General features: G+C 30.7%; 1 protein-coding gene across 3 annotated transcripts in view; it reads right to left on the reverse strand.

Moving 5' to 3' along the window:
• The window catches only part of Nup98-96 (nuclear pore complex protein Nup98-96), a 177682-nt gene that overhangs the window by 89411 nt on the left and 61938 nt on the right, over positions 1-26333 (reverse strand). For all 3 annotated transcript variants that reach the window (XM_085818300.1, XM_085818299.1, XM_085818301.1), the window contains exons 4-7: positions 22298-22480; positions 16312-16515; positions 5636-5790; positions 2024-2201 (exon numbers count right to left, since the gene is read on the reverse strand). In XM_085818300.1, coding sequence (XP_085674426.1) covers positions 2024-2201; positions 5636-5790; positions 16312-16515; positions 22298-22480 — 720 coding nt within the window. The remainder of the gene's footprint in view (positions 1-2023; positions 2202-5635; positions 5791-16311; positions 16516-22297; positions 22481-26333) is intronic.

Consider the following 26333-nt stretch of genomic DNA (forward strand, 5'->3'; position numbering starts at 1 on the left):
ACCTCAAAGCTTCAAACTTTCTGCACATGCGTCGCATTAACGCATGTGCATAGGCGTTTGCGTGTGCGCGTATGGCCTTTATGGCTGAGAATATGCTCGTGCGTGTGCGCAAAATACATTTATGAGTGCACGTTTAATGTATAACGGACGGTATAAGCTAAGCTAAAATTATTTAATTATCTATTTCAGTTAATGTTGCAGATTGCATTGTTCCTTAATCTTCGAATTGGATCCGGCTTATTATTTTTTGCAGACTGTTAGAGCAATTTGATAAAAATAAGCTTGAACTTTCGATTATGTCAAATAGAATTTCTGATATATATTTATTAATATGTAAAAGATCTACAAAGCGAAAGTATGTTTCGAAGTTCATTAAACAAATAGTGGAATTGCTACAAAAAATGGATAAAGGCATATCCTTTGTTTATCTAAACCTTGGTTATCTTTAACGCTGCGGCGCAGCGCAATGAATTGGAAGTTGATCTGTCAGCACTATCCTTATCTTCAGGGCAGATGTTTTTATTTTATCTGGCTTATAATTCCTTATTAAATGTAGTATTTCATATCGATTACGATAGCGAAGAAAGTGACAGAGGTTATTGAAAACGAAAAAATTTCAATTGACAAATTAGTCGGTATTCTCGACACAGCAATTATAGGATTTGAACAGCGGAACTTTGTAACTGAACAAGAAATTATGTCTGTTTAAAGAATTAAAGAGAATGTATTATCACATAAAAAAAGAAGCAACTTAAACAACTTACATTGAAAGAAATGTTTAATAAAGTAAACAAATAAATATTAAGCTTTTTTTTTTTTCTTTCTTTCTTTTTTGTAAATTTTGATACCCTTTAGATCATAATTGTTCTTTATTTCATAAATTACGGTTTCATATTTTTAATTTTATAATTTCTGCATGCCATCTTACCAGATTTAAACTGATGATCTATAATCCGGAAAAATTGATAATCCGGAATCGCCGAAGTCCCGACGAGTCCAGATTAACGACTTTGGACTGTAGTTATATTTAGAAGTGAATGTAGTATTAACAGTATATATTTGTGAATTTAACAATATGCACACAACTGATGACCAATAATTAAATACTCTAACAAATTTAAAGAGACATGATAGAAAACAATAAATATTTTTTAGATAGATATTTACTAACAACAATGCTACAGTGGAATCTTGAGATACGAGCACCTCTATATGTGAGAATTTAGAGATATGAGGAAAGTATGAGCAAAAAATTAGTCTCTAAATATAGACCGACTCGTGTAACGAGACAGGTTGTTGGTATATGTGGTCCATTTCCTGATCTGGCTCGACTCCAGGAATCCCCTCGTCAGATCACTCAGTGTCCTTTGACCTGCAAGTTTGCGTGCTTGTAAGTTAATTGCTTTTTACATTTAATATGAAATTAATTATTTGCAATGCCTCCCAAGAAAAGTGTTGTCTCAGATAGTGCTGCAAAGAAAAAGAAGGAAACAATGGCTGTTGAAAGTAAGAAAGGAATCACAGATAAACACAAATGTGGCATAAGAGTGATAGAATTGGCGAAGACTTATGGCTGTTCGACATCGATGATCTGCACTATTCTGAAGAAAAAGGATGAAATTAAGAAACTTGATGTGGCCGAAGGATTTACTGTTACACACAAGCACCATCCAAAACTCCTAGAAAATGTTCTGAAGCTTTTTTGTTGGTGTGGATTAATGAGAAGTGGTTAAAAGGGAATTTGGTGTCAGAAACTATTTTTGCTTTAGAATCTGTACTTGAACCTTCTATGAAAAATACCAGGTATTATTTACCAGTGTTATTTATTAGGAAAATTGATTTACATGTTGATAATTTTGGGGGTGTGGAACAGATTAACTGGATTTCCATTATTTTCAAAGGGGAAGTTTGTTTCTGTTGTACAAGACATTCGCTATACAAGCTCAATGCTGGAACAAATTAAGCTTGTATCTCAAGGTTTCACTGTATTTACTATAAAAAATAAATGAAAAAATTTTATTACTAGTTCCTCCTGTTGTTCCAAACAAAGGTTTTGCTTGAGTGGTGCTACCAAATGAAAAGCCAGAAGTCGATGCTGCTGGAGTTCCAAAGAGATTCGGTTGCTGAGTAGGTGTACCAAAACCCATGGCTGTAGCAGTACCACCTTTCCGGTTTGCAGCATAATCTTCAACTCTCAACTCCTGTGTTAAAATAACAGAAGTATTATAAATTGAAAGAAAGAATAGCAGAAGCACATTATAAGAATTAAATTTCCTCAAATGTTTGATTAAATTAAACAAAAATAATAATATGGAAGATAAGATAAAACATTTGCATTACAACAAACATGCTATTGCTTGCTTAAAAAAAAAGGGCACTTGTCTTCTGCAGCGGCCTTGGTGAGGAAAACTGAGAACTTATTTCACGTATTCATACCATATTTCATACAATTATATAAGCAGTTTATTAATTGCAATTACTAAAAACCAGTTAGATCATTAATCATTTGTTTCTCACACATACACATATTAGTAATTGTTTGTTTCTTGCACATGCACAAATTGGTAAATGTTTTGTTTTGCAAAGGACATTACAGAAGACAAGTACCAAAATAAGCCTATAACCTCGATTTTTTTAGCCCTAATGGACTACAATTCCAGTTAGTCCAAATGTATGAAAATCTATGGTACATATGTAACCAAGCATTTAATATTTACCTCAGCTATAATTCCTCAAAACAACTGAATATCCAATCCTGCTGACACTTCGACTAAATGTCGAAATCTGATTTCCATCAGATTTCGACATTTACTTAAAAATTTAATTTTAAGCAGGAGATACAAAAACTGAAATGATATTTCAGTATAACATTGTATACCTGAAAGTTAGGCTGCTATCACATATGATATTTGTTGCCGAAACATGATGTTAGAGGTTATGTTTCAGCAAATATTGTTGGTTACCATCTTCACTTGGTAAACAGGCTGAAAGCCAAACAAGAATCAGTTATCGCTCAGATTGGCAAAAGTGACATCTTCTTTCATGCGACGATTGCTTTTCCGTGTTGTATTTTGTGTCGCTCATACTCTAATGGCTATTGAGTAAATCACTTTTATTTTGACTCTGGCAATTCTAAAAGCTAAAGAGAAAAATGTGCAAAGAGAAGTCCTGTTCTTTGTAATGATCTATTGTATATATTTGATTTTATTATTGTAAATAATTATTTTTGTATCCATATATTTATTTAATAACTTTTATGTGCATGATATAATGCCATTTACTGATGTGTGTTTTGTGATGAGTCAAAAATTTTTATTTTATCCCCAAAATGTTAAATATTTCATAAAGGCTACTTGCTCAGTTTTGTTTAAATTCCCAAGTATAGTTACAAATGCAAAGGTTGTGTGTAAGTGTGTGAATTTTAATGACTAGCCTAATGCACAAAATGCACTTAAATTATTTTTCAACTGTGTATTCCATATCCACGATAATGTGCAAAGAACTGATGACTGCAGTTGATAACAATTACATAATCTTTATATGAATTAGAAGTAACTTCAAATAAACTTTTTGGCGATGTTCAATTTTGCATTCATATATATATATATATATATATATATATATATATATATATATACACACACACAATTTAATAAGTCATATATTTACCAACACATAGTGAGATATCCACGATAATGTGCAAAGAACTGATGACTGCAGTTGATAACAATTACATAATCTTTATATGAATTAGAAGTAACTTCAAATAAACTTTTTGGCGATGTTCAATTTTGCATTCATATATATATATATATACACACACAATTTAATAAGTCATATATTTACCAACACATAGTGAGAGAGATGCGATGGTTTAGAAGTTGTTGATATATGTTTATTATTAGTATTAATGTAATGAATAAGATTTTTATTAATGAATATATATACAAATGTTTTTCATCATTCATAATAATAAATTCATAAATTTCCAATGTTTCAAAATGTAGCATTTATAATAAAAATATTCTTAATGCGTTTATAATCTAAAAAGCATTTCATTAATAACGTGAAAATAATAGCATACAAATTTAACGTGTATCCTCATTATTAAGTAATCTATGTTTTAATAAATATATAAAATAGCTGACTTTAACATAATCGTTGATTATGCAATGATGATTATTGAATTTAAAAGTAATGAAAGTAATTAGCAGAAAAGTAAAGTCGCACATATACAAACATATTTTAAAAAATTATTCCCCTTAATTAAAAAAATTAATTATATAACAATAACATTCTTTTCACACAATCAGCCCGAAATACGACAAATTTGGCGACGAATAATTTTTAAACAAATCATCAAAAATAACATGTCATAAAATATTGTCTACTCTGAAATTTCCACGATTATAAATTTAATGAGTATATAAACATTTAAATATGACTTAGTCACACTACTACAAAACAGCAATATATATATATATATATACGGCTTTTGCCATATTTCTTCAATTAAATCAGCATCTATTTCCACCGTCCATATTAAAAATTACCCGTGATACTTCAGAAGCAGAACTTTTATCTAATTGGTTGAACGTACGCAGAACACGTCTCCAGACGGAACATTTAAGGGAAGTTCAAAATGTTGCTCATAACCGTGACATGTTGCGCCTATCTAGACAAAACATTTCTCGGAAGCTCATTGTGTAAACCAGTGCTACTAGAATTTTGTTTCTCGGAAATGTCCCACCAAGCCATGCGTGTCGATGGAAATGATAAGGGTTTAACAATGTCATTTTACATTGAAAGGGGAGGGGAAACTTTTACAAGTTCAGTCAATGGTGGATAAAAAGCTATAAATTTATATTATACATAAAGTAAATATGCAATTTAATAGAACACTCAACAACAATGCAACATAAACTTATCCTGACATAAAGCAAGTTTAAAAGAAGTTTACCAGAATTGTAGTTTGTGAATTTTTGTAACTTAAAAACAATATATAAATGTCTTATATCAAATATGTGCTGCCAAAGTATCACAAAGATTCTGCAAAAAACTTGCACTATAATTAAACAAAAATTAATATCTCAATTTTGATTTAAAATTAAAATGACTGATTACTAACACACTTACTCCTTGTTTAAACTAGATTATGGATTAACCAGAACCACCCCCTTTTTTAAAGGTTTATTGAAAAGCAAAGGAAAAATTACTTTAAACTGAACAACAAAAAGTTCTAACTGACTTTTCTATGTGAGCTTGAAATCAGTGATATTGCTAAGATTTCTTGCAAATACTGCTCTTTGATGCAAATTCTAATTCAGTTTCTACATTTCTAATGATGCTTTTTCTTTCTTGAAAAAGTTCTTGAAATACACCTAAATTGTTTTTAATTTTTTTCTGTTAATTATTATGTGGATTATTCCTTGGTTTTTTAACTATACTCAAATTAATCACAATTTTATGTTAGCCACAAACATCACCCTCAGTATTCCATTGATTAATTCAGAGTTTTTTACATTATTTTTGGCAACAGTCAACAGATATAACTTGAATTTATCTCATACGAAATAGCAAATCTTTTTAAAACAACTTAAATGACGTAAAATATAAAAGGAGGGGGAAATCCTACTTCTAAACTTTTATTTTCATATTCTTTCATACAAGTGATGCATTGGTGTCGAGTACCAATGCTAGTTGAAACACCTCCTTTCATCATGGTATCAGTTCCTGTTGGAGGATTAAACTTTATCGTAGTTCCTGTTTGTGCAGCACTAGTAAATCCACCTAAAAATTTAAAAATATAATATGTAAATGAACACCTCAACATTACAGAAAAAAAATAATAATAATGCTAATTAATTAACTGGCCATGTTAAATGAATTCTATTTGAATTTTTGTAATTACTTAAAATAAATTTTAACGTTTCTGATAAGACATATTGAAGCTAAATTGGCACTGTTCTTTTTGAATAAAAATATAAGACTGATTATTAAATAAATTAGGGCATTAAACAAAATCCTTCACATGTAATTATTTGTTACTTTTCAATAAACATTATTTAATTAATGCAACACTTGATTAATTTAAACTGAAAGAGAAACATAAAAATGTAAAATTTAAAATTAGCCCCCCCCAAAAGAAAACTTAGTTTGATGTAGATTTTGAACTAAACTCTGTTATTTAAAGCGCAGTTAGATGTAATAGAGGGACCGGAAAGTAATGTCGCATTCTTACATATTCAAACGAATACATTTGTAATAAGTTTTTATTTTTAATCAATAATATAATAACCTTCGTTATCAGCAACCTTTTGCCATCTAGTATGCCGATTTCAATCCCAGACTGATAAAAATCAATTGGTTTTTGAGTAAAATATCTTGAGATGGCATTTTGGACATCATCCAAATTTTCAAATTTTTTGTCACTAAGAAAATGTTGTAGGGATCAGAATAAATGGAAATCCGAGGGTACGATATCGGGCGAATATGGTGGGTGAGGCAATACCTCCCACCTCAATTCATTATATTTTTCCAGTGTTCGTCTTGCACAGTGCGATTTTGCATTGTCATGTTGCAGAATGACGCCTTTTCCATTGACAATCGCCAAATATTTTTCGATTAAAGATTGGTTCACTAGATCCAATTGTTCACAATAAAAGTCTACATTAACAGTTTTTCCAGTTTTCAGCAATTCAAAATTAACAATTCTGCGAATACTCCATCAAACACCCAGAAGCGCCTTTTCGGGATGTAAACCCTTTGTAACCCCTATTAAAACTTCCTTTTGAGTTTTAGATTATCATATAGGACTTATTTTTTTATCTCCACTAATCAAATGATCAAAAAACGGCTCTGCATGGTGCCGTTGAAGCGATGCATTGCATGTGATGGATGCTTGTCTTTGTTATTTTCGGACAGATTATGGGGGGACTCTCTGCTTTAAATGTATCTTGGATGGTCGACCAAGGTTGGTTAAGAGTGTTTGACATCGATTTGCTTCCACGTCTGCCCTTAGCATGTTGTTGTCGACATGCGCAGAAACGCCATTACTTTCCGGTCACCCTATTACAAATGGTTGTGGATCATGAACGTGAAAACGCCTTTCAAAGGATATAGTATCCGAGATGAATTTCGGAGATCTATTTCTGATAAGCGTCATATAAATTCCGAGTTTCTAGAAAAATTTTTCCTTTGGCTCGATTACTGGAAAGACGATTTTTCAATAGGCACTCTTACAAAGGATACACCATTGGCTATCAGTCATACAACTCATGGTGTAATGGAGATGTCAAAATATTGCATTCATGAGGTCAAATTTAAGTACTTTCTTCCAGGAAAAATTCAAACTGATGCCCTGGAAGCCAGATTTGGGAAATACAGGTCTTTAGCCGGATCGCAATATTTAGTTATCTGTACGACAAGTCTATGAAGCAGAAACAAAATTACGTCTCCAGATCTTCCTACCCCTTACTCTCAATTCGAGCACATATGAAAAAATAAAAATTAGCAGCACTGATAACTGAATCGAAGTTGATGAAATTGAAGAAGAGTTTACAGAATTTGACATAAGTATTATAGAAAAGGATTTTGAAAATGCTGAAACTTTTTTACCAGTATTAACATACCTGTCAGGTTATTGTGCAAGAGCTGCTCTAAAAAAACTTAAATGCAATTCCTGCTCTAAGCATTTAGTTATGGATAAAAACGTATTGGAAACTAATCAAAATTATTCCTTAATTAAAAATATGAGCCGAGGAGGTTTGTTATGCCCTCTAGCCTATGTTGTTACTGTATGTATAATTATGTAACAGTTCAAAAACTTCTGTCAGTGGACAACGAATAAAAATTTTTACAAATCAAAATTCAGAGACAAATAGCAGTGAAATTTACTTTACAAAATTTGAAAGACTTTGATGTATTTATAAATGCATGTGAAGTCGTTCATTCGGCTGATATGATAGTAAAATATTTATAATGACGGCAAAAAATTCTTTATTAAATAATTATTGTAAAAAATGAATAATGTGCCTAAGACTGTAGTTAAAAGGCACAAAATACAAACTGTTCAAAGCAAAATTTGAATTTTTACCTTCTACAGAGAATGCATGCATTTCTATATATCTGCACGTATCAAAATTCACGAAATTCTGAGTTTCATTTATTTTTTATCAATATTCATTATATATTCCCCCTTCATTTACATGTATAGTGCAATATCAATGCAACTTTTATATGTGTATTTGTTAAAGTTAATGAAATTTTTTTAATACGTTTTAAGTTTTAATTTAATTACTTCATATATACACTCTTAAACAAACAACTACAACAACAACAACAAAAAAAAAAAAAAAAAGACGCACCAGGACGCGATAAGAAACTATAAAGCAAATTGGACACAAATTGATATGCATGCAGGTTTCGACGAAAATGTACCCACCCTAATTCATTATATTTTTCCAGTGTTTGTCTTGCGTTGTCGTGTTGCAGAATGACGTGTTTTCCGTTGATAATTGCCAGATATTTTTCGATTAAAGATTGGTTCACTAGATCCAATACTTCACAATAAAGGTCTACATTAACAGTTTTTCCAGGTTTCAGCAATTCAAAATTAACAATTCCGCGAATACTCCATCAAATACCCAGAAATGCCTTTTCGAGATGTAAACCCTTTGTAACCCCTATTAAAACTGCCTTTTGACTTTTGGATTATCATATATGACTTATTTTTTTGTCTCCACTAATCAAACAATCAAAAAAGGGTTCTGTATAGTGCCGTTGAAGCAATATGTTGCATGTGATGGATAGGTTAGCTTTGTTCTTTTCCAGGGTTCATAGCCACATTTTAGTTAAAAAAATAAGCACCTATAAGCACTTTTTAAGAAAAAAATAAGCACCTGTCTAATTACATCATACACAACTGCATAACCTTAAAAATTAGACTTGTAATTTAAAATATAAGAAATGAAGTACTTATTAAGAGAGAATAAGCATTACCTCAACCATGGAAAAAAATTACTTTTTTTTTTTTGTTTAGTTTTTAATTTTAAATAATAGTTCAATTTACAGAACTAGTTTACAATGAGAGGGGGAAAAAAAAAAAAAACTATGAAGAACTAAACTATATTGCAAGATTTAATGATGAAATTTCATTTCAAAATAGAGAAAATAAATAATAATAAGGCATATTTATTGTATATGCTTGGAACCTAATAATAAATACAATTTATTTTTCCACTCATATTGATATTTAAATAATTTAAATCTAAATTCTGAACATTTTCTAAATTTTCATTGTATATCAGTTTTCTCTTAACAGATATTGCAAGCAAAGTAGGAATAGAATCATTCTTCGCTTGGGTTGGTAGACTGCAGAACTTTTAGTCCTATTCAATCCAGATTGAAAAGTGACAAAAAAAAAAAAAAAAAAAAAGTCCGTTATTTGTTTTCAGCAAAATGTAACAGTTTCAATATTCAAGATTTTGCGGAGAAAGGGAAGACCTCTCAACCTTCGTACTGTATAATGTATTGGCCAAAAAAAATGAAATTATTTTAACTATTTGATTACTTTCCTTTTATTTAAGCCATTCCGAATATTATTCCTTAAAAAGCTAATCTGTGTTAAAACAAACCATTTTTGGAAGTTTACTATACTTCAGCAGTTACTGCAACTATGTTATTATAATCATTCATACATATACTCATAATATAAGCATAACGATCATAATAAACATGAATATGAACTGACCAAGCAGAACGAGAATGCAAATTTTTATTTGGGTGGGAGGAAAAGAATGCCGAATGTACCAGAATTTTGTACTGCGTTCGCAATTCTTTGACCAATAAAACGACGGGCACCTGTCTGTACTCTTCGTGCACACCAAAGGTTATCTTAATGCAGAGAAAGGGGGAAAAGCTATTTCCGGGAGTATGATTCACCATCTGACATTCCATATTGGGAAGAAAAGTTGTTTATTTAATTGCACTAAAAACAAAAAAATAAGGGCTTTAAAGAAAAAGTAAGCACCTATAAGGGCCTTTATATTTTATTTTCAAATATAAGGACTTATAAGGACCACTATGAACCCTGTTTTCGGACAGATTATGGGAGACTTAAACACCTGCTTTGCTTATTTTTACATTCTGCTTTAAATGTTCTTGGATGGTTGACCAAGGTTGGTTATGAGTGTATGACATGGATTTGCTTCCACTTCTGCCCTTAGCATGCTGTTGTCGACATCCCCAGAAACGATATTACTTTCCAGTCCCCCTATTAGAGGTCTTTCTTCTTCAAGCGTATAAATTTTTTTTTGCTCTTGAAGAAGGACCTAGATATGTTCCCCCTTAAAATTTATACGGTTTTATTAAAAATCTGTCTTTTGCTCCTGAAGAAGAGGAACCTTGGCCAGATTGCCCTTCACTTGGATAGTCTTATTCAAAATTTATGCTAAATAAAAATTGTATTTTTGGTTAAATTAAAAAATTTTAACACTTCAAAAATAAAAAACATCACCAAATACCAGATCAAAATTGAATACATATGATTTGCTTCATATGTTAAAATGCAATTTGATTAAATAACTAGCATCATTAAGTTGAAAAATGTGATAGAGAAGTGGTTCCCAATGTCTTTTTATACTTGTAAAAGCTTCTTCCATAAATTATGCTTACATCAGCAGAACTTTTGTAACTTCAATGTAGAATAAAGTCTGAAATCCAGATATCCAGTAACTGGAATGATCTACTATCTGCATGTCACACACACACACACACACAAAAAAAAAAAAAAAAAAAAATTTACATTTTCATTTTCTCACAGCATAGAAATGGCAAATAAAATAAAATAAAATAAAATAAATAAAAAACGAAAGGTTTCAAGATTTTAAATTACGTCCAAAAGGGGTTTATTTTTTTGAATTTTATTTTGTGTGTTACTTTTATTTGTTAAATATCATGTTCTTCGCACTTAAACCATAAAATTCAGTTCAACAGCAATATCGCAAAATAATTTTAAAATGAGCATATCTTTAGAATTTCTAATACACAGTCTTGCATACTGGAGATAAACGTACATACATTTATGCAGATTCTTCATTATTTAATTTCTTTAAATATTATACAGGGTGATAATATTTGGTGGCAACAATTGAAAAGTGAAACAACGTTTGTAGTGAATCAACACAAAATACCAAAATGAAATTAATAGTCCTTCTGGGCAAATTGCCCCTTTGGAATAAAAAGCAATAATGCCATAAATAGATTTTTCTCCCAATATGCTGAGGTACCTTTTGCTGAGAAACATCAAATTATCAATAAATGAAAATTTGCTGGCTAGAGAACCAGTTTTATTTTCGGCCCTTAAATGGCTGTGAAGGAGAGAAACATTTTATTACACTATCTAGTCCCATACACAATAAGTGAAGCCTGAGAACTGTTTGTTTGAAGAAGAATGTCACATATATTGATTTTCTTTTACTGGCAGGGAAGAAAGAAAAATGTGGATTCTCCTAAACTGGAGTTCATCTGGTATTCTAAATGCTGTTGTTCCTTAACTTTCAGATTTGATGCAGTTTATTATATGTTTCAGTCTATTATTATTGATCTTATCAAAATTAAAGTTTCAGTGAATAATAATGTTCCTGTTTAACACTTTCCTCAAAACAGTATATGCATCGTTCAGTTACTGGGTAACAAAATTTTGGTTGCGCTGAAGCATATCAAAATCTTAAAGCAGCATATCAAAATCAATATAGCAAAGAAATAATCCAAAAGTTTAAAAAATATTTTAATATAGAAACACTTGTATGGAGAATTGCATGGTCATGACAGTTCATGGCTGTAGATATTAAGCTTCTGGCATAAGTCACAGATAACTATCATATTTCATGACGATGAGAACAATGAATTTGAAGGTTTTTGGATAAAGCAAAAATTTCTAATTAATGGTATAGTATGGTTTTAAACTATTGCTGCCAATAGTGAAGAAGATGACAAAAAAGTTACTGAGAATAAAAAGATTTCAATTGACTATTTAATGGATATTCTTGACATACAAATTATTTATATCTATGAAATTAAAGAATTAATGCAAATAATTGACAACCCCTTTTTTATTTATTTTGTAAATTTTAGTAATACAGTTTCGTTATAATTTTTTCATAACATCATTTAATCATTATTTTGCAAACAACCATTGTGTATTTTAATTTTATAATTTCTACATGTCATCTTACTAGATTTGAATTAATCATCTAAAATCCAGAACTTTCTGAAATCTGAAATCACAGAAGTCCTGATGATGCAGGATCTCTGTACTGCAAATGCTGTTATTTTAAATTTATATGTTTAACTGTAAATAAAAAGTTCAAGAATAGGAGAAAAAAGTAAAATAATTCAAAAACTGGACTCTTACACTACATTCTTTTATTGTTAATTAAAATTTTTTTTAAAAAAATCAATGTTTCAAAAATAATATATATATAATAATAATAAGTATCTTACAGCCTGATGGAGAATCAATCCTCTAGCTTATTTTAAACAAGGTTCAATGACATAACATTCATTATTGTTAATTAAAATTTTTTACAAAAAAATCAATGTTTCAAAAATAATATTTATATAATTAATAACAAGTATCTTACAGCCTGATGGAATCAATTATCTAGCTTATTTTAAACAAGGTTCAATGACATAACACATAGTCAACTTGGTCCAGCCTTAAATCTCAAAACAGTTTACTACAATACTTATTTTTTATGAAGGTTAAAAAAGGGAAAACTTATCCCAACTCCAAAGATAACAGAAATAAAAATGCTTTAAAAAAATATAAGCATTAGATAGGTGTTTATTAGAATCTATGTTGACAAATTAATAAGCAATTTTTGTTTTTAATTTAGCTTTTAAAACAGTCACATATGGTCTATCATATGTTTTAATTTATGACCTGCAAGAATTCATACAATCTTGAATCATATGCATTTGCCAATCATTACCATATTTTTACATATTTCTACACTAATAAAAGTTGCATACAATTCTCAGAGGGAAAAAAAAAAAAAAAAAAAACATCATTTTTCAATGTTAAGAGTGTAATGCAGGTTGTGCTCTGACCTCTACCTTAGATTTGAAATTAAATCACTCAAATATATATTAAAAATTTTTTTAACAAGTTAAAAATGTAAATAAAATATTTACTAAAAATTCCATAACTATAATCGTAACAATGATTAGAAAAAATTAATGCTATCAACAATTTCATGAATGATCAACAACAGAATCTTTGTTGCAAATAGGAGGTGATTTCTCATAGGGGGAAAGCATTTAATTCAAGATTCCCCCCGTCCTTTGGTAGCTTTTACTGCTACCAAATACCTGGCCTCAAAAGCTTGAGACAGTATGAAAATTGAAGCCCAAAATTAAAGATGTTTCTAACTTGGAATTTTTCAGAGCGTTCGTGTTATTAAAAACATATCCACATCAGTCCTATGAAACACTGCTCTATGCATTAAGATGGGCACCAAAGTCTCTAAGAATATTTTTATCCCATGCATACTATAGTTAAGGAATAATTTGTTATGTTTAACAGTTATAATTTTATAAAAATTTAATATGCACAGAAGTGTCCCATAGCTATGCTTCAATAAAAGTTAAAATAATTACAAAGAAGCCTTTTCACATTTGAAGAAATATAATTGAAATTTCATTTCTGATGGTACTAATAACAGATAAACCAAACAATCGGCTCAAAATATGTTTTTAATGACACGAACGCTCTGAAAAATTCCAAGTTAGAAACATCTTTAGTTTTGGGCTTCAATTTTTCATACTGTCTCAAGTTTTTGAGGCCAGGTATTTGGTAGCAGTAAAAGCTACCAAAGGACGGGAGGAATCTTGAACCAAATGCTTTCCCCCTATGAGAAATCACCTCCTATTTGCAACAAAGATTCTTGTGTGTAGTTTAATGGATTCTCAGAGGGGTGCATCTATGTCGCAAAAGGAAGACCTTTGAAAGAGATAGTGGTTAAAACCCTAGGGATGTCAAATTTGACATTTCACCTCACTTTTCAGCCTGGAAAATGGGGGAAAAAGACATGGCCACTAAAGTGGACAACCCTGTCCTCTCAAAGAGAGGACTCTATGGCCACTATAATGGCCATCCCGTTTTTAAAAGGTTAAGATATTAACATTTTGCTGTGAGAGCATCTGCTATCCACATAGAATGCCAAGTGATGACATTTTATAAGATTTACAATTTTTCAAAATAGTAAAATCTTAGTTTTCAGAAGTGCTGCAATTTAAAGTAGACTGACCATATTTCTGTCCTACAAAAACAGGATGAAGATTAATTATAATAACAAAGAAAAATGACAGTCAAAGTTTAAGCTATAAGACACGCTTAGATCCTTTAGTGAATTTTGCTTATAATTCAGTAACTGATAAAACTTTACACTTTAGACATGAACTTTATTTTACCTGAATTACACCATGAATATACATACTACCTTCATAGAGTTTTCTTAGAAAATTTTAGTCTTTCATTAAATTATCATTAACTTGTCATGCTCTATAACACAGTTTTTCATCACAACTAACATTGCTTTTATAGTCTGAACATCCACATACTGTTCATAACAATAAATATTCTAGAATGTAAAACTTCTGGCTAAAAATAAACAAATTCTTAGTATTACAAGTCTTAAAAATCTAAGCATCTTTTGCTCACTTTAGAAAAAAATCTAATATGACATGCCCACTATTCCATTAAGCAGGCATGTTAAAACCCTTGTCTTAATCACAAATATCAGTGTGTACATATAATCTCAAGAACTTAAAAAATTGTTGAGATAAAAGTACTTTATCAACCTAAGTTAAGAAATATCCAGCCCATTTGCATATGGAATTAACAGAAATTCAAAGATACTCAACTACAAAGCAAAACTTCAGGTAAGGGTACTCCCGAATTTTAAATACTTGCCTCAATATACTTCCAATTACAGAAGTAGCCAGAAGTATTAAGCTGGGTATGGAAGTCTGCATACTTTCGGTACTGCCAATTCCAGTAAAAAAGATAGGTGCACAACTGGATGTTATAGCAGTCCTATACACAAAATCTCAATGTTCTATTCATTTTTGAGGTATGCAAGTTAAATACGTACGAGCAGACATCACAAAAATATTCCTTTTGAAATAAGAGTCCTTTTCCATATGTACAGACAGCATACAGGGGAGGGGGAACTGCCAAAATGCATTCGGCAATGATCAAAATAGATATTTTCATTGAAATCAAAAAGTTTTCCCCCCCCCCAATTACAATACTTTCTTTACTTTGTACAAAAAAGTAAAACTGTATGTTTAAAATATAGGTACGGTTCTCTTGCAAATGATAACCACAGTTCCAAGCAAAATTCTCCAAACATTTATTGGCATAAATGACACTTTTCTTAAGAAAGAGAAAGAGAACAAAGTTCATCAAACATTAGCCTCCTGGTACATGGTTACTCGTCTTTTCTTTAGTATACCAACATAGGTACTGTTCTGTTATCAGGACCGGATTCAGAAATGCATGTACGTATGGATGTGTGTTTCCATGTATGCATGTATATATGCAATTACAAATGTGTGTGTATACATAAACACATATATGCACATATAATACACACATGCATACACTATACATTTCTGATCTGGTCCCGATAACAGAACAGTACTCAAAACGTATGTAGAGCTTTTATTAAAAAATAGAACAAAATAGCTATTTTTATCAAAATGACAGGAATGCTGGGGAATGTCATAAAAATGGTACTGTATTGTTCAAAATGATATATGCGGTCAGCTTATTTTATATGGATTTTTAAAATGAAGATCATTCATTGCTTATGTAACTGAGCAATTTTAAAGAAATGAATGTATGACTTAATAATTTACATTTTAAATAATATCTATAATTTACATAATTTAAAGTGGACTTAATTCATACATTTCATATTACACCTAACTAACAATTTGTACAAACATTTGCACCATTATTAGAATAAATATGTTGTAATATCACGTATTACATACTTTAAGACATAATTGCTTATATATCACTCAACAGTAACTTTTGTTACTAACAGCTTAACCGACCAAATGCAAAACTTCAGAATCCACCAGAATGACTAAAATTATGAAATTTTGCACCATATTTTGAAACTTTGTAGTTTTTTCATACTTACTATAAATACTTGATGAACGTAATCCGCTCATAAAAATATTAAGTTTTATATTCCCCTGGATGGTATATTTTAAATAAGTAGATAAGTAACTAACCACTAGCTCCAAACAGGCTTGTTCCTGTATTAGTAGCCTGACCAAATAATCCAGTTCCAGTGGTAGTCGTTCCAAAGCCTCCAAATGCAGGACGAGGAGCTCCAAAAGCAGATGTACTGCTGCCTCCGAATAAGCTACCTGAGCTTTGAGTTGAAGGTGTTGCACTTCCAAATAAGCCACCAGAAGTAGATGTGGCTCCAAATCCTAATATATAAAGGTATTTTAGTTCAAAATATTTAAATATTATTAACATCATTTAATCCAAGGGTTCCCCTAACCAGCAGTGCTCACATGCCAAGGAATGCAAAGTAGCACTCTAGTTTTTGTTTCACAAATGTAGCACAAATGTTTCATTTTTGTTGATTATTAAAATTTGATTATACAACTTTGATTTTTTTAAACTGCTTTAGGAGCTAGAAGAACATATTAAAGGTATTTTAGTGGTGCAGGACATGAAAAAGGTTGGAAACCTGTTAACTATATTATATTAACCATATTATAGAGATGGCAGTACAGTTTTTAGAACTACTTAACTATCAATAATTATTCCAAGCTTAAAAATGATTATTTTGAAATAGAAATGCATAGAGTAAGAATGTGCTCTATGTACACTAATAACAAAATATTAATTAAGCTTTTCAAACCAGTTATGATATGTCATTTATATTCATCCATTTATAATAAAAGAATATAATAAGAAAACAGAAGTAAATTAGTTCTATTAGCACACTTTTTTTTAGTTTAAACACATTACACAGCGTAACACATTTTCATTTCTACGTATCTGATGTTATTTTTCTTAGGTTTAGAGAAGATAAGGAAAAAGTCATTTAACTTAAAAATGTTGGTATGGTCAGTGCCTTTAAGCTACAGGATAATGATTTAACAGAATGGAGATTTTCATTAAATTTCCTTTATCTTACTTTTATAGCACACAGGAATTTGATGATTCTCAATTTAAATAAAGGAATTATCAGAGGCCAGTAGGAAGCACTGCACAGTACATACTGATTACATGACCACTTATTAATTTAGTTCATTATCATGGGAAAGTATAGTAAGTTTTTGTAAAAAAGATGGTCTCAAGGTCTAAAAAATATCATACCCTTACTTTTCTACTTCTAAAACACATTTACTAAGAGGAAGATGGTGGATAGTTAGCAAAATCTAATATTAAGATATGCAATGCCTGCAAGACCTACTTCAGGATATACAGATGGGATACAAAATAATATGAATACCAGTGAAGCAACAGTAAATCTATATTAATAGGGAACATGATTTACCCTTTTGCTTGAATATATATAATACATTTCTTCCACACAGTGGTCTCTAGTTCCATACACAGAATTCGACCACAAAGTTTTGATTCTAAATATCCCCACAAATGTTCGATAATGTTCACATCAGAGGTTTATGGGGCCAAATGAGATGTCCTATTTCAACTTGGTTGCTTGATCATACCCTTCTACTTTTAGGATACTATATCCTTCAACATTCATCTATCCTTATCAATCAACTTTATCTTTTGGCCCCTCTCCCTGTTGTGTTTTGAAAACATTATCTTGCCATCTTTGGTGTAAGCTGCCACTCCACCTAAAGGTACTCCAAAAGACTGGTACCTTCCCCTTCAAGATCATAAGGGGGCAGACTTCTGTGGCAGGTGGTGAGGTTGCATTACAGGTGTGAAATATAGCATAATATTTTTGGGGGGGGGGCAAGTGATCATATTACTTTGTACCCTATCTGTATTTTAGTGAATTTCTTACATGTTTTAAAGAATAACAAATACTACTAAGAGGACACTATGTTCTTGATGGGTTTTCAAGATGATTTAAAATTTTCTTCTTACTTTTGCCTGTAGGACATCAGAAACCATAAACCTACTATAAAAGCAAGACTAGTCATACCAGAAGCATTCTCTGTAAATATTCACATTTTCAAATGAAATTCCTTCCTACATTCCCAGAAGGTCCTAATGTTATAATTTGTGTGTTATATCGATCGAGGCTTAATGAAGCAAATTTTGTTAAAGATGTAGACGTAGCTGAACTTCTTTAAAATCTTCAGGACTTAATCTCAACATTAACGTGTAATATAAAATAAATATAAAAGCAGGAGTCTTATGATAAACAAAATGATTAAATGTAAATAATATAACTGAAAATGAAGCGAGACAGCTTTGTTACCTCTATTATTAAATAGGGATCTAGGTAACTGTAAAGGGAGGGGGGGAATGCCAATGAAATTTTGGTAAAAAACTAATGCAAAATTGATTGCATAATGAATATCACAGCAGCAAACCTTGAAATCTTAATCAGGAGATTTTTGAGAGAAAATGTGAGGATTTCCACTGTGACACGACATAATTTCAGAGGAACTCCGAACTGATTTTAATTTGCATTATAATGCATGGATCAGGTTATTGAACTAATTGTATTCATTTCTGATGTACAACATATTAGAATTTAACTGGGTATTCTAAATTTTATATTCTTTGGCTAATTTCATTTTTTAATTTTCTTAAACTCTTATTCTGAGAAAATCCTGAGCAGTGAAGGAAAGCTTTTGTTTACTGAAGTACTTTTAAATACAATGAAAATAATTAATTTACAAAGTATTTGGGTGGATAAACTTGGTAATGTACCATATATTGAAGTAAACAAAACTAAATTAACTGATTAAATACTGCTTGAATCGTCATATAAAAATTTACAAATGTCTAATGTAGATTAATGCAACTCTGACCATATGAAATTTAGTAATCAGTAAAACATTTTAAGAAAAAAGTACAATTCATATGAAATAAAGTTTAATAAGAACAACTATTCATTAAATTATTAGGGATGGGAAAATGGAATTTTCTAATTAATATTAAATTTCATCAATTTAATAAACATTTTCCTTAAAATCAAAAACCGGGAGATCTACTAATAGACATTATCTGGCCATGTAATGAGTCAACAAGGTGAGCATTTTAATTAGAACAGGTTAGACAATTAATATTATTATCAAGGATAAAGTAATGGGAATATGAAAGGATATTTTATGTTTGGAAGCAGATAAGTGAAAGTAATTTCAAATAGAAGTGTAAAGCTAAAAATTTCTAAAACATTCTCAAGTCACAGCTAAAAAAATATGAATGGTAAAATTTTTGTAAGACTCACAATTGCATTTTTAGCAGAGTCCCTTTTTTTTAATAATTTTTTATTTTTTTATAAATATACATTCTCAACATATACTATGCTTTTTGTGTTTTTACATCAATATCACTCCTAAACATTATTGATTTCTCATTGATGTAATATAAAGTGACTTTCATCACAAAACAGAGTTTCCATGGAAGAATACTTTTTCTCTAATAAGATATATACATCAATAAAGAAAAGCACTAAGTGGTTATTTTATGATTACAAAAGCAATTTTTTGATTTAGCAGAGAGAGAGCAACAACTATGAACTGAAAAGGCATGTTTTAAGATGACTGTATATTTGATTGCTCTTACACAAACTTACAGAAGCAAATCTAAACTAAAAATGAATATTAGAGTGTTTTTTAAGGGGAAAAAAAAAAAAAAAGAGAGAGAGAGAGAGAACATGTCTCATACATATATGTGTTTCTAATTAGTTTTGTTCTATGTAAATAATTCTGTTTTTTAATAAGTAAACACATCTGACTTATGCAATAAAAATAAAACTAACAAAGATATGTGTAGTTCAAAGCAAAAAGATGTATGAAATGCTCGAATAAAATCTATTTTTTAATAAAATAAATTAAAACCTATTTTTTGATGAAAAAAAAATCTATCTAGAATGTTAGTGTCTACAAATGTTCTGACAAGCTTTTGCAGTTCCAGACTTATAAGTTAAAAGCTTATTTTAAAATTAACAACGAAGAATTAATAATTTTCAGCTGTATCTTTGGCTAAATATATCTCAGCATTTTCAACATTTTTACTAATTTTATTGCTTAGTAAAACAGCGATTGCAAAATCAACAGACTTCACATATAAATTATCATAACTCTATTTTGATTCATTAAAACCCTAGATCAATATTATGATTTTTCATGCAGCATCGAATTTACCCACATAAAGCTTAAGCAATAAAAGTCTTATATAACACTTGATGTTATTATTAATGTTTATATCTGCATTACAAATGCAAATATTTATTTACAAATCCAATAATCTTTAACAAAATAGTTTTCAATGCATCTTAATTAAGGATATTTTTTATGAAGAAATTGCAATAAATGCTGAAAAATTAGATAGGACACACAATAAAAAATTTTCAAATATTGAATACTTTATTAAAAATCTGTATCTTAAGATTCCTCTAACATCATAAATACGTTTCAGTGCTCTTTGATTACACTTACTCAAACATTCCGATACAAAACACATATGAATAATGATGACTATGTACTACAATAATGAAAAATGTGAGACAGAATTTTAAAATATTTAAAGATGCATTCAAAATGTATTTTAAAAGTGCAATATTTTTATAAGAACACATTGATAGATATTGCCTTAGCAAGACGATGAACAGTCAATAACAGAGAAAAAATTACCCTCTTCAGCACTCAGTGCTTAAAAAGGTCACATTTTATATAAAAGAAAATCAAAAACCAGTTATACTAGAATTTCCACATTACACTTGCATCTTATATGAAGTAGCTTACTTATATGTACTGTTTCTATCAACCATGTAGTGGTAATAGCATGCACAGATATTATTTAGAAACAATGCTTTTCTAATATCAAACTTCAGAACTTCTGATTCACAGGCAGGTATCAAAAAGACCAAATCAAAAAATATGCTGGTCTTGATAAGGGGCGAAATATAGCACTTAGGACAAATGATCAAGTGCTAACTACTTTTTTTTTTCCCCACCAAAATGCATGTACAGCTACAGTTTGAAGCAAGGCCAGGACCTGTGCATTCAAGTAGGCATTCTAATATATTAGGCATTGCTTGGGCCTTGCCAACTGCCAACATTCTGCCCTGGAAGAAGAGAACCTCTCGGGATGTGATTTAAGGGTATTTCACCTCTATCACCAATCCTTTAAAGAGATTTCTGTTTGTTGTGTTTTTTGCCATACAGACACTATACACTTACAAACATCCATGCCCTCTCCAGGATTTGACACTGGGCCGTTCGGTATGGCAGTCAGTGCCACTAAGCATTGTCTCATTTGGGTGGCTCCTCTAGCATGTAACATAATCTATCCAAAATTACCATTGTTATGTGAATGAGGCCAACTGCAATCTGAGGCAAGTTTGTAAGTCCAATGCACTGGATGGCTTAGTTGATTGAGCCCCAGCATATCAAGAGGTTGCAGCCCACTGCATTGAAAAGCATATGTCCAAATTCAGGTATACAAAGGGATATAAAAAAACTTCAGGTGAATATGTTTGTAAGTCCAATGCAAAAATGATATATGTTGAGCGCCAGCACATCTAGAGGTGTATATGCAAGCCTAGCCCTACTGCAATAAAGGGCACGATTTATCAATGCTGATACACAGAGATGTGCAAACTTGGAAGAGTTCAGAAGCACCATCACCCTGTGGCATTATTTACATTTTGTAGTAAAAAAGAGAAGAGAGACAGATCATGTCAAACCAGCTGTAATCACTAATGCAACTCTGTACACATTGATATGATGGCATCGACATTTAACGATGTAAGCCAGAAGCATTATCTGTCAGTCCACAGACATATATCACAGAAATTCAGCAAAAGCTTGATTTTGGTCTGTAGCTAAGTGCAACATAACTAGAACATATGGCCTGCCAGTGGCCAAGTTGATGAGACAACTGAATATTGGCAATACAACTTGGACTCAAATTCTGGGGAATGAACAAGCTGTAAACTGTCCATGCATAATGTGAAGACAGTTTCCATCATAAAGTTCTCTATGAAGAAATTTTTCCTCTTATGCTGACAGCACTCGCATGCTTTGAAATATTCTTACTTACCAAATGTCCCTGTGCTTGTTGATGCAGGGGCACCAAATGCAGTAGATGTCTGACCAAACAACCCAGTTCCAGTTGCTGGTGTGGAACTCCCAAAAAGGCCACCAGTGTTTGGGGTAGCAACTCCAAATGCTGAAGCTCCAAAGACATTGCCTGTTGCAGGTTTTGCTCCAAATGCAGTAGTATCTGTTATTCAAACAATTTTTAAATACACTATTTTCAATGTCTGAAACAATATAGTTTTGATCCTATGGCATTATATGGTTAATTTCATATTAAATATTTTCATACAAAAAATGGAGCAATAATTTAATTATAAAAAAATTGTGATATATATATGTGAGTGTATATGGCATCACTATATATATATAATTCCCCATAAATATATAAAATTAGTCAAAAGTTAAAAAAAATTTAAAAATGTGAAATACAAAAACCAAAAAAATAAATAGGAAGAGGATTGCAATCAAATATGATATAACGTTATCAAGAATCCAGAGGAGGGACATCAGACTAAACTGAATACACCCTTTTTTTTGAAAACCACTACATTTTTGTTATCCAAAACCAGCTGATGAACCACTTAAAATTTTTTAATTATAACAGTTCACCCGAAAATAAAACTTGGAATGGTTCATCAGTTGATTTTAGATAACAAAAATGAAGTGGTTTTCAAAATGGAGGGGGATTCAATTCAGCCCGATGTACCTTCTCGTGATAATGTTACACCAGATTTGATTGCAATCCTATTCCTATGGATTTATTTTTGAGATTTTTTGTATTTCGCATTTTTTTTATAAAAAACTTTTGGTTAATTTTACATACTTATAGGGAATTTTGAAATTTATTGGTTTTAACCCTTTCAGGATGGGCATCCCATCCAAGCATCACTAGAGATTGCATTCAGAGGACGGGTGATGTGCATACACATTTTAAGCTGGAACCATTAGATGAAGACCATTAGATGGCATCATATGTCCATTACTTTTAAAACGAACAAAGTTTTAGCTTCCTGACCTTGAGTTTGATATATTCTGCCTGATTTGGAATTTTACTCATCAACTGTTGCGAGAGGGGTGGGAGGGAAAGCATAAACAGAGGTGGGCTCTTTAAATCGCAGTGTGTAAATGCGAGTGCTAATATAAACATTCGCGTGTCTGATTTATATCCAATTCCTTTTTTTATTCTAGTTTTTTTTCCTCTACTATGTACGGTCTTTTAGGGTTACTATGTGGAGTTCTGTTACGTTTTTCATTGCCTTAACATATATTTCCGTTTCTTCTCTTTTTTATATCAAAAAGCTTCACCTCCAGACTATTACGGCAAGAAGGTGCTATTTATCAGAGGAAAAATACTCTCATATGGTTAATGAACCATTTACTAACACAGATGAGAGTGATGATTCATTTTCTAAAGAGTCAGAAATGATACTTCTCCATGCTTCGAGATTTACCACACTCAGTCTTCATTTTAAATCTTGTTACTTCTTACTATAAATAGTCTTATGTTGTTTTATTAATTTTAAACTTTATTGATGGATTTTATCAATTAAAACTTTGGAATAATTTGAATAGTGCTTCCGAAAAATATTTTACAAGATAAGACATTTTTAAAGTATATTTTCACGTAAAATAAAGAAAGAAAGGTTATTAAAGTGCTGATTTTAACATATATGAGAGCTCAAGTAATAATCTAAAAAGACACCAAGAATTACGATGCTAAAAGTGAAAATTTTTATAAAATTAGGCTTAGCAATGGAAAATCCAGTACGGTGACTGCCTTCAATTCCCTTTCGTCCCACACGTGCGCCTTAAACAAAGGTGTTCCATCGCGAAAGGGTTAATTTCAGTTCTTGTGGGTATTTGTGGAATTGGTTCTTAATTTCATTTTTTTGGGCTCTCTCTCTTACATATATACATATTATGTGAATAATTAAGTGAAAATCAAACTAAACTGCAGAGAAACCCTTGCAAAATTCACTTTTAAAGCAGCTCATGTTTAAGTTCATATAGAGACATTAAAATGCAGTTGCTCAGAAAAGTATCAAACTACAGTTATACTGATTAACACATTGAGACTGCCATGGCACTTTTCGGATTCCAGTCTGAGAAGCCAAATCGATTTAATCATATTATATTATTAAAAATACTAATTACGGTTTGTAACAATCATTAAAAAGTTAACAGGATTTTTTTTTTTTTTTTCTTTTGTAGAAAAAAGTTCCTACGAATTATCTTGTAGTCAGCTTTTGTAAGACAAGGCTCTTCGCAGAACCCACTATGAGTTGATTCATACAGACATGCTTTTACTCATCGCTTCGATACAACTAAAACAAGCGCTTAGCGAGTAAGTAACTCGTAGAGGCGCAAAAATGGCAAGTCAAGAAACTTCCTAAAGAAGAGTGCTAATATGAGTTATCTTGTGTTGGGCAGTCAACGTGTTAGTTTACGACATGAAAATGTCTTAAACACTGCTGCCTTCAAAGTACCACCCTTCCACCAACAGACACTCCTGCCAAATTTCATACAACAGTTTTAAATATTTCTATAACATTTTTTAGTTATTCATACAACAGCATCCTTCAATGTTGTTTTTACAGCATTTTCATTACAGATAAATTATTCATTTGCTCATTCCTTCACCTTCGAAAAAAAATATTAAGAAGATGCAAAACCTAGGAAATATAAATAAATATGAAAGTACCATTCAATCCATTTTAGAAAAATCAATGTAAAGTTGTGTTCAGGATAGGCTCTCCAGCATTTTTGGTCGCTGGGCAATCAATATATTCAGCATGCCATATAAATTAAAAATAATGAAAATTCATAGAAGTTGCAGAACTTTTATTTAGTTGCAGCTTGTGAGACTAACTTAGCCAGCTGTAAATATCGAATATGCTTGAAGCTTACACTTATCCTTCCTCTTTTACATAATGTCTTGTTTAATGGCTTCAATACTTGAAATTGTATTCCTTGCTGCTAATAGCGCTTTGGGGAATCAACTTGCAATAAGTTCCTTAAGTTATGACTTGAACATCTTTCTACCATAATTTCACAGTTTCAGCACACTGCCTGTAATTTTCTCTCTTTAGAAAAAGGTAGAGATTTTTGTACATGTCAACAGCATTTAGTTTAAGAGTCATAAATTAACTAGAATATTTCATTCCACATAATGATACTTGTGGAAAATAATGTCTTTGACAGCATTTGTTGCAGCGAAGTTGCTATATATACTCATTTTTACATGAAACTGGTTTCAGGGATCAGCAAAGCAGCTGAAATTCTTAATATATAAGAAGAGCTGCTATTATAACTTTGACATCAGAAATAAATTTTTCTTCAAATAACTGTTATAATTGCTAAGCAAAATAATTCTTTATTAAATAAAGCACATACAACAATTTCATAAAAAAAGATCATTTCGGGCTGCAGAAAAATGTGTTGCATTATTAATTCTACATAGTATCATAAATACTATTAATTTTATTAAACAAATGAAAATTTATTACCCACCTGAACAGCATAATTCCCACACATATGTTAATACTAATATATATAAATTATAACATACATATCATCTCATTTTTAAGTCACACATTTTTTTTTTTTTTTTTTTTTTTTTTTCAGTACACACCTAAATATCTTTGGCAAGACAAAAAAAAATCTGAAAAGTTTCAGATTTTAAATTATGTCCAAAGTTTTTTTTTTTTTTTTTTTTAAATGTTCTGTGTGTTACCTTTATTTATTAAATGTCATGTTCAGCATACTCAAACTATAAAATTCAGTTCAACAGCAATATTGCAAATGAATTTTAAAATGAGCATATCTTTAGAATTTTCGATACAGAGTCTCGCATGCTGGCGATAAAAATGTTTTTTTCATACAGTGTTGCCACTGTTCGCTTTGAAATCGTTAAGTTTCTTTAATCCAAAATTTGTTGAAGTGTTAGAAATTATGAAATCAATAATAAAACAAATTTCATATTCAAATTGGGGCTTCCACATGCCCATATTCTATGGAAGATTACGTTATTCAAATTT

The sequence above is a fragment of the Stegodyphus dumicola genome, chromosome 6 (assembly GCF_044657685.1).
Source record: "Stegodyphus dumicola isolate Sdum_Otavi_A_Nest chromosome 6, ASM4465768v1".
Taxonomy (NCBI): Eukaryota; Metazoa; Arthropoda; class Arachnida; order Araneae; family Eresidae; genus Stegodyphus; species Stegodyphus dumicola.